The sequence below is a fragment of the Cervus elaphus genome, chromosome 27 (assembly GCF_910594005.1).
Source record: "Cervus elaphus chromosome 27, mCerEla1.1, whole genome shotgun sequence".
NCBI classification, from domain to species: Eukaryota; Metazoa; Chordata; class Mammalia; order Artiodactyla; family Cervidae; genus Cervus; species Cervus elaphus.
Window position 1 is genome coordinate 24919312 of NC_057841.1, and position 10336 is coordinate 24929647.

The window sequence follows — 10336 nt, forward strand, 5'->3', positions numbered from 1 at the left end:
CAGTCATTTCTTATAACCATAAACATATCTACCCACCTGATTATTCTCTATTTCCCAGTGAATCACTTGATTATCAGATCCTCCAGAAACTAATTCAGTTGAAGGAGCTGAAAAAAAATTGTATCTCAGTGAACATTTTTTTCCCAGCTATTTTAAAAAACTTCAAAGCTATGGAAAAAACAAAACTCACATACCTTTACCTGTATTCACCAACTGTTAAGATTTTGCCATATTTGCTTAATATCTTGCTCTCTGTATGTACATTTACACACACCTCCATTTTTGCTTTTGACAAACCATTCAAAAATAAGTTGGAGGCATGATGACCTTTGATCCTCAAGATATTTTACCCTAATCTTCTCAAAAACAGGAACATTCTCCTACATTGTTGTTGATTAGTCGTTCAGTTGTGTCAGATTGTCTGCAACCCCATGGACTGTAGCCTACCAGGCTTCTCTGTCCATGGAATTTCCCAGGCATAAATACTGGGGTGGGCTGCCATTTCCTTCAATAGGGGATCTATCTCGCCAATGCAGAGATCGAACCTGCATTTCCTGCATTGACAGGTGGATCTTTTACCCACTGAGCCACCACATATAATTATCACATTCAAGAATGTTAACACTGACATAGTAATGTTATGTAATAATACATATTAAAATTTCCCAAGATTGTCCCAGTAATGTCTTCTGTAACTTCATTTTTAGTCAAAAATCTAAGGACCATACATTATGCGTTTGATTGACACATCTTTTAAGTCTCCTTTAATCCTGAATAACTTTCCAGTTTCTCCTTTTGTTACAATGCAAGTCCGGGTCAGTTGTTTTGCTGAATGTCCCTCAATGTGTATCTGTCTGGTTGTTTCCTTATGAGACTCAGGCTAAATACTTTGGGTGGAAATAACATATACCAGCCATTACAGTTAGCTGGTGCTATCAAGTACATGAAATATTTTTGAAATCAAACACATATTTCAAAATAGCTCCTTCAAACATTTACTTCTTATTGATAGAAGAAAATGAATAAGAATCAAAAAGGGGGAAATAATCTAATTTTGGTTTGGATTTTCTGTTTATTTATTTCTGCTGGTTTATGTTTAGATAGGTGAAACAGCTGGCAGACTATCTAAACACATTAGATTTGTACTCAAAAGTCCCAGGCTCATATCCTAACCCTGCTGCCAGCCAGCTGCGATCTTGGCCTTTAATTTCTTCATGTGTCATGGCAATTAAGCCACCGACCTAACTATATGATTCTGATAATTGCTCTAAGATACACGAAAGTAATGTGATAAGAATCAGATGTTTTAAAAATATAAAATAATATCACTAGAATTTTATGTCACTGATATATGAGTTAGAAAGAGTACCTGAATTATCTGGCAATAGAACCCAATTCTGAGAAAATCAATCATAACTATAATAGATTTCAGTGATACACAAGCAATTCATTTTATGTAACCTCACTTTTAAAGGGAAGATAAAACATACAAGCCCAAATTAATACTTTAAAAGGAATCCCTATACTGAGATTCAAGTAGACTTTGATGTCATTTGGTGGCAATTAATATAATTACAATTGTATTTTAATATATGCACTAACAGCCACTCTTTCTACTATTTAATGGTTTTTACTGACCTAATGTGACTAACCTTGCATTACCAACTGTAATAAATAGCTTATTAAACTTTTTTTTAATGTCACAGATAAAACCATAGCCAAGTCTCACTAATTCAGGAAATTCTGCCTTTGGGCCTGGCTCAGAATCCACTCTAATGTTCTTGGCCTGGAGAATCCCAGGGACGGCAGAGCCTGGTGGGCTGCCATTTATGGGGTCGCACAGAGTCGGACATGACTAAAGCGACTTAGCAGCAGCAGCAGAATGCTCTCAATAAATAGTTGCAAAATCAAAAAATAAAATTAATTCAGAGTCCATAAAAACACGATAGTAGGTATAGTTAAGACATGAAGAATTTCCACAGGATTTTAGAAGCCCATCTAAAAGCAATGTTAAATAAAAATTCTGGAGTCGTGGAATCTCAGAGATGAAAGACACCTGGAGATAATCTAGTCCAGCAATTTCCAAATGTTTTGATATCAGGACTCACTGACACTCATAAAATTTTTTGAGGAGCCCAAAGACCTTTTGTTTATATAGGCTATATGTGCCAGTATTAATCACAACAGAAATTAAAACTAAGAAATTTGAAAAATACTTATATATTAGTTCACTTACAAATAACAAGAACATAACTTTTTTTATAGGGAGAAACCCTGTATTCTCCAAAACAAAAAAATTAATACGAAGAAAGGCACTGTTTAATATTTCAGAAAACTTCTTTAAAGTCTGACTTTATTAGAACACACCTGAATTTTCATATCTGCTCCTGTGTTTAAACTGTGGCAACATCACACATTATATAGCCACTGGAAAATGGCACTGCATACTTGGGACAGAATGAAGACTAGGAATAACTTCTTAGTATTATTCAGAAAATAATTTTTACCTCATAGGTATCAGGAATCACTCACTGATTTAGTCCAAAGTTTTACTTTTTGTATATTACTAAGATGCAAACTAGGGTCAACAAAAATGCAATGCCTTGCCTAAAAAACCGATTGTTTGTCTGTGGCAGAAACAGACTACCTACAGGCTGAGTTTTCTGAATCCCAGTCCGGGCTCCAATACAAGCCCTGCACACAGGCTTTGGATCAAAAGCTATGGGCAATGGCAGGGCTCTCGCCTCAGTAAGGGGCTGCCTCTACCCTCATCCCAAGTACTGCTGTGCCATCCATGCTTCAGTTGCTACAAAGCAGAAGTAGTATAAGTCAGATATTTCATTGGGCATGTCAGTTTTCTTCTCTTTTTCTAAATACATAATATCAGATACAGTAATGCTAAACTAAGAGAAGTCAGATTGATACTTACAACCATCCTGTTTACAAATCCACTGGAGGCAATTGACTCGAGCAGCATGACCATTCAGGTTGGTGATAACAACCCTTTTCTTTAGAGGAGAAAACACCAGTTAGTATGTTGGAATGTATCCCACAGAGGAGCTGATAAATTAATAAAAATCATATTTCAGAAAATGTTCAGGATTACTTCAAACAGAATCACCTTAACTCATAAACTTAACCATGGCTTAAGTCATCCATTCACTTTTTAAAATTCATTCTTGCCTTTTTCCCCACTCCACATTCACTCAGCCCTACTCTCTTATTTAGGGAGTCTGTCTCCAAAACCCCAGACTAGACAAGAGCCTATGTTCTCACTGGTCTCAGGGCCTACTTTTACCATGCTTGTACAGATTCAAGAATTTGGTTGACCAAAAGAAAAATCCCTTCATTCAGAGAATGCATGATTGACGGATGCAAAACCATGGCTTACTTAGCATGCCATGGCTGATCTGGTGTTGGGTTCTTCAGCCTTAACGATACAAGGTCACTAGGCCACAACTACGAAGGTCCTCAGACATCAGATCCCTTCAGGGCCTATGGCCAGGTTGCCTGCAGATCCTCAGACTGCTGCTTTCACCAGATCACTCCACACCTGGGCTTTCTCTACTTCCCCCACTGCTGGAGACTCTGTGCCTACTGGGCCCTCCTCTTACAGCCCTTCCTCTACCGGTTGCCTGGAGCATTGACTTCACACCTGCTTGCAGGTCAACTGGAACTCTCACAGCTGAGAAAAAGGTATACAAAGGGAAATGTGAATAAGCTAATATAGTTCACATATGGGTTATATGAGTTTGGGAAACAATTTAAAGCAGGGGCTGCCAGCTGCTGGGATCTAATGCCTGATGATCTGAGATGGACCTGATGTAATAATAATAAACTGCACAATAAATGTAATGACCTTGCATCATTCCAAAACATACCCTCCCATCCCTGGTCTGTGGAAAAACTGTCTTCCATGAAACCAGTCCCTGGTGCCAAAAATATCGGAGCCTGCTAAAGTATTTCATTGTCTTTCTCACCAGAATGAGAATTCCTTGATGGACAGGAGTCATAACTCATTATTTTTGAGTCATCGCCCTCAGTTCAAGGCTAGCCTCAAAAGTTTGCTGAACGAACATCATCTCCAAAGTTTCACTTTAGCATCTGACACATTTAATCCTATATTTAATTAAATACCCAGCCAACAATACTTAACAAAACTTTCTAGGATCCATACACCTTTTTTCTTGATGTTAAAATCCCCTGAGATAGCCACCAATTTATCATTAAAAATAGAAATGTGGTAGAAGAGATGGGTACAAATCCATTAGACAGCTGCAGAAAGATAGGCTTCTACAGTCTTAGTTGATGGCCAATGTAAAGCTTACCCTTGGTTTTATGTGCTTTATCTTGCCAGTTAAGAGTGCATGGAAAAGAACAAAGCAAGAAGCATAACCCTCCCAGACATCAGACAATGCTACAAAGCTACAGTAATCAAAACAACATGGCACTGGCAAAAAATAGACATATGGATCAATGGAACAAAACAGAGAGCCTAGAAATTAGCCCACACACCTAGGGTCAATTAATTTTTGACAAAGGAGGCAAGAATATACAATGCAGAAAAGACAGTCTCTTCAGCAAGAAGTGTCAGGAAAGCTGGACAGCTGTATGTAAATCAATAAAGTCAGAACACATCCTCACATCAAACCCCAAAATAAAATGGCTTAAAGACTTAAATATAAGACATGACACTGTTAAACTCCTAGAAGAGAAAATAGGCAAAACAGTCTCTGACAAAAATTGTATCAATGTTTTCTTAGACCAGTCTCTCAAAGCAACAGAAATAGAATCAAAATTAACAAATGGGATCTAATTAAACTTATAAGCTTTTATACCATAGCAAAGGAAACCATAAACAAAACTAAAAGACAACCTACAGACTGAGAGAAAACATCTGTAAACGTTGTGACCAACCAGGGCTTAATTTCCAAAATATACACATAGCTCACACAGTTCAATAACAAAAACAACAACAAAAATTTTCAAAAAATGAGCAGAAGATCTAGACATTTCTAGAAAGAAGACACACAGATGGCCAAGAGGTATGTGAAAAGATGCTCAACATCGCTAATTATTAGAGAAATGGAAAGCAAAACTACAATGAGATATCACCTCACGCAAGTCAGAAAGGCCATCATTAAAAAGTCTACAAGTAACAAATGCTGAAGAGGGAGTGGTTGTAGCAGTGGTTTACCCTGCTACACTGTTGGTAGGAATGTAAATGGATGCAACCACTATGGAAAACAGTACAAAGGTTCCTTAACAAACTAAACATAGAACTACCAAATGATCCAGATATTCCACTACTGGGAATATACTCAGGAAAGGTGAAAACTCTAATTCAAAAGATGCATGCACCCCAATGTTCAAAGCAGCATTATCTTTAGAATAGTCAAGAAATGGAAGCAACCTAAATATCTATCAACAGATGAATGGATAAAGAAAATGTGATATACATACAAACACACAAGGTAATATTACTCAGCCATAAAAAAAGAATAAAATAAGGCCATTTGAAGCAACATGGATGAACTTAGAGGTTATCATACTAGTAAAGTCAGAAAGACAAATATCATTATGTGGGATCTAACATATGACACAAATGAACTTATCTTCAAAACAGAAACAGATTCACAGACACAGACTTGTCATTGTCAAGGGGAGTAGAGGGTGAAGGATGGATGGATTCAGAGTTTGGAATTTGCAAAAGCAAGCTACTATATATATGTATAACTAAATCATTTTGCTGTACACAGAAACTTACACAGCATTATAAATCAACTATACTTCAATAAAATAAAGTTTTTGAAGAGTGCATGGTAATAACAAAACAAAAACTGGAAGGAGGCAAGCAAGCTCAAGAAAAATGAGTAGAACTATTTCAAAGTTCTCTGCATTAGATAGGAGGATGATGGAACTTTTAAAGTATGACTTATTTACAATGATTTAGGTGTAAAGCAAAGTGATTCAGTTATTCTTTTCCAGATTCTTTTCCATTATAGGTTATTGCAAGATACTGAACATAGCTCCCTGTGCTATACTATAGGTCCTCGTTGTTTATCTATAAGATATATTGTAGTACATATCTGTTAATCTCAAAGCCCTAATTTATCCCTCCCTGCCCCATTCCCATTAGGCAAAAAAAGTAAGCTTGTTTTCTGTCTTTGAGTCTACTTCTGTTTTGTAAACAAGTTCCTTTGTAACATTTTTTAGATTCCACATGTAAGTGATACCATATGGCATTTATCTTTCTCTGTCTCACTTCACTTAGTATGATAATCTGTAGGTCCATCCATGTTGCTGCAAATGGTATTACTTCATGCTTTTCATGGCTCAATTGCATTCCCTTGTGTGTATGTGTATGCGTATATATATATCTCACCACATCCTCTTTATCCATTCATGTGTTGATGGACATATAAATTGCTTCCATGTCTTGACTGTTGTAAACAGTGTTGCTATGAACATTGTGGTACATGCAACTTTTTGAAATACAGTTTTTGTGTTTTCCAGATATATGTCCAGGAGTGGGACTGCTGGCTCATATGGTAACTCTAATCTCAGTTTTTTAAGGAACTTTGAACTGTTTTCCATATGGCTGCACTAGTTTACATTCCCAACAACATCCTAGGAGGGTCCCCTTTTCTCCACACCCTCTCCATATTTATTATTTGTAGACTTTCTGATGACAGCCATTTTAACCAGTCTGAGGTAATACCTCACTGAGGTTTTGATTTGCATTTCTCTAATTAGTGATGTTGAGCATCTTTTCAGTTGCCAGCGGGTCGTCTATGTGTCATGTGTCCGTAGTTGTTCAGTCACTAAGTTCCATCTGACTCTTTGCAACCCCATGGACTGCAGCTTGCCAGGCTCCTCTGTCCTCCACCATAGCCCATACCATGCTCAGATTCATGTTCATTGAGTCAGTGATGCTATCTAACCATTTCATCTTCTGTCTGTATGTCTAGGATGATGGACTTTTTAATAAAATTAATAAACTCAGTTCAGTTCAGTTGCTCAGTCATGTCCCACCTCTTTGTGACCCCATGGACTGCAACACCCCAGGCCTCCGTGTCCATCACCAACTCCCGCAGTTTACTCAAACTCATGTCCACTGAGTCGGTGATGCCATCCAAACATCTCATCCTCTGTCGTCCCCTTCTCCTCCTGCCCCCAATCCCTCCCAGCATCAGGGTCTTTTCCAATGAGTCAGTTCTTCGCATCAGATGGCCAAAGTATTGGAGTTTCAGTTTCAGAATCAGTCCTTCCAGTGAACACCCAGGACTAATGTCCTTTAGGATGGACTGGTTGGATCTCCTTGCAGTCCAAGGGACTCTCAAGAGTCTTCTCCAACACCACAGATCAAAAGCATTAATTCTTCAGCACTCAGCTTTCTTTATAGTCCAACTCTCACATCCATACATGACTACTGGAAACACCATAGCTTTGACTAGACGGACCTTTGTTGGCAAAGTAACATCTCTGCTTCTTAATATGCTGTCTAGGTTGGTCATAGCTTTTCTTCCAAGAAGCAAGCGTCTTTTAACTTCATGGCTGCAGCCACTATCTACAGTGATTATGCAGCCCAAAAAAATAAAGTCCGTCACTGTTTCCCCATCCATTTGCCATGAAGTGATGGGACCAGATGCCATGATCTTAGTTTTCTGAATGTTGAGTTTTAAGCCAACTTTTTCAGTCTCCTCTTTCACTTTCATCAAGAGGCTCTCTAGTTCTTCATCACTTTCTGCCATAAGGGTGGTATCATCTGCATATCTGAGATTATTGATATTTCTCCCGGCAATCTTGATTCCAGTTTGTGCTTCATCCAGCCCAGCGTTTCTCATGATGTACTCTGCATAGAAGTTAAATAAGTAGGGTGACAATATACAGCCTTGACGTACTCCTTTCCTGATTTGGAACCAGTCTGATGTTCCATGTCCAGTTCTAACTGTTGCTTCCTGACCTGCACACAGATTTCTCAAGAGGCAGGTCAGGTAGTCTGGTATTCTCATCTCTTTAAGAATTTTCCACAGTTTACAAAACAAACAACACAACACAGTCAAAGGCCTTGGCATAGTCAATAAAGCAGAAATAGCTGTGTTTCTGGAACTGTCTTGCTTTTTTGATGATCCAGTGGATGTTGGCAATTTGATCTCTGGTTCCTCTGCCTTTTCTAAATTCAGCTTGAACATCTGGAAGTTCACAGTTCACATACTGTTGAAGCCTGGCTAAAATTTTCAGCATTACTTTACTAACGTGTGAGATGACTGCAATTTTGTGGTAGTTTGAACATTCTTTGGCATTGCCTTTCTTGGGGATTGGAATGAAAACTGACCTTTTCCAGTCCTATGGCCATGCCTGAATTTCCCAAATTTGCTAGCATATTGAGTGCAGCACTTTCACAGGATCGCCTTTTAGGATCTGAAATAGTTCAACTGGAATTCCATCACCTCCACTAGCTTTGTTCATAGTGATGCTTCCTAAGACCCACTTGATTTGGCATTCCAGGATGTCTGGCTCTAGGTGAGTGATCACACCATCACGATTATCTGGGTCATGAAGATCTTTTTTGTATAGTTCTTCTGTGTATTCTTGCCACCTCTTCTTAATATCTTCTGCTTCTCTTAGGTCCACACTATTTCTGTCCTTTATTGTGTCCATCTTTGCATGAAATGTTCCCTTACTATCTCTTCTTGAAGAAATCTCTAATCTTTCCCATTCTATTGTTTCCTCTGTTTCTTTGCACTGATCACTGAGGACAGCTTTCTTATCTCTTTGCTATTCTTTGGAACTCTGCATTCAAATGGGAATATCTTTCCTTTTCTCCTTTGTCTTTCACTTCTCTTCTTTTCACAGCTATTTGTAAGGCCTACTCAGACAGCCATTTTGCTTTCTTGCATTTCTTTTTCTTGGGGATGGTCTTGATCCCTGTCTCCTGTACAATGTCAAGAACCTTCGTCCAAAGTTCTTCAGGCACTCTGTCAGATCTAATCCCTTGACTCTATTTCTCACTTTCACTGTATAATCGTAAGGGATTTGATTTAGGTTATACCTGAATGGTCTGGTGGTTTTCCCTACTTTCTTCAATTTAAGTCTGAATTTGGCAATAAACTAGTAAAAAAAAAAAAAAAGCTATTTCCTACATTGCATTTTAATTCCCAGTATTTTACTTTTTATATTTAGGCGTCTTTTGAGAAGCAACACTAACTGTATTGTCCAAAATCAGCCAATGGGAACAAGGTCACAATGAACTCAGGGAAGAATGCAGAAACTAGTCACTTGTGAAGTTTGGTAGCGAAAAGGCCAAGAAAATAATCATCTGGGTGCAGTTCTGGGAATGGATAAGTGCTTAGGAGCTCCACCTGCTAGGACCTTTGCCCTAATGGCATATTCCTTAAAATGTCCACTCCCGAAGCTAAACTGCAAGAAATATTTCTTTGAAACTGAAAACAGCAATAGTTTATTAAGTAACACTTAGGGAAATACAAAAATGAGATAGCCCCAGATACATGTATATGTATGGCTGAATCCCTTCACTGGTTACCTTAAATTATCATAATATTGTTCATTGGCTAAAGGCAAACAGAAAACAAAAACTTTAAATTTTAAAAGAATGAGATGGCACCTGTGAGATGGCTTTAACCCACATTTAAATGCAAATCTTTTCAAACCCAAATTGATTCCTTAACAGTGTTACAGTTCCACAGAATGCTTCAGAAAAGGTTGTCACCGTTTGAAATTCTATGTGTGGCTTACAGGCCACCTGTAGGACACGGTGACCCCAGGCTGACGCAGCGCAGGAGACTGGCGAGAGGCGAGTGTCGCGCGCCAGAGCCAGACCCACCGCCCAGACACCCTTCCCGAAGTGGATCCGGCCGCACACCGGATCTCCAGGCTCCGGAGCAGCGTCTACAGAGTCCGCCCCCGAGCATACGCAGCAGATGGGGCGCCAGAAGCAGACCGGGTCCGGCCACTTCTCTCACCTGAGGGTCATAGAGCACCACGGAACAGGACGTGCCGAAGGCCAGAAGCCCTCCGGGCCCGGGGCTCCAGCTCAGGGCTCCCCGCACCCGGTTCGGGCAGCAAAACACGTGAGACGTCTCCAACACTGGTGCCACCATGTTGCTGTCTGGTCAGCGGCCGAAACCTGGGCACGCACTTCCGCCCTCGGAGCGGAACTGCCTGCCCGCCGCGTCTTCCCGCGGGCGTTATCCGGACCGCGTTTCCGAGGCGGCCGGGGGCGGGGCGGGGGCGACCCCGCCTCCGCCGGGCCCGCCCCACCCCCACCCCCACCCCAGCCCAAGCGGCCCAGAGTGCGTGTGGTAACCTCTAC

General features: G+C 39.8%; 1 protein-coding gene across 1 annotated transcript in view; it reads right to left on the bottom strand.

Moving 5' to 3' along the window:
• Positions 1–10208, bottom strand: part of ELP2 (elongator acetyltransferase complex subunit 2) — a 51339-nt gene extending 41131 nt beyond the window's left edge. The window contains exons 1-3 of the mRNA XM_043888763.1: positions 9987–10208; positions 2930–3008; positions 37–107 (exon numbers count right to left, since the gene is read on the bottom strand). Coding sequence (XP_043744698.1) covers positions 37–107; positions 2930–3008; positions 9987–10124 — 288 coding nt within the window. The 5' untranslated portion in view covers positions 10125–10208. The remainder of the gene's footprint in view (positions 1–36; positions 108–2929; positions 3009–9986) is intronic.
• Between the last annotated feature and the right edge of the window lie 128 nt (positions 10209–10336).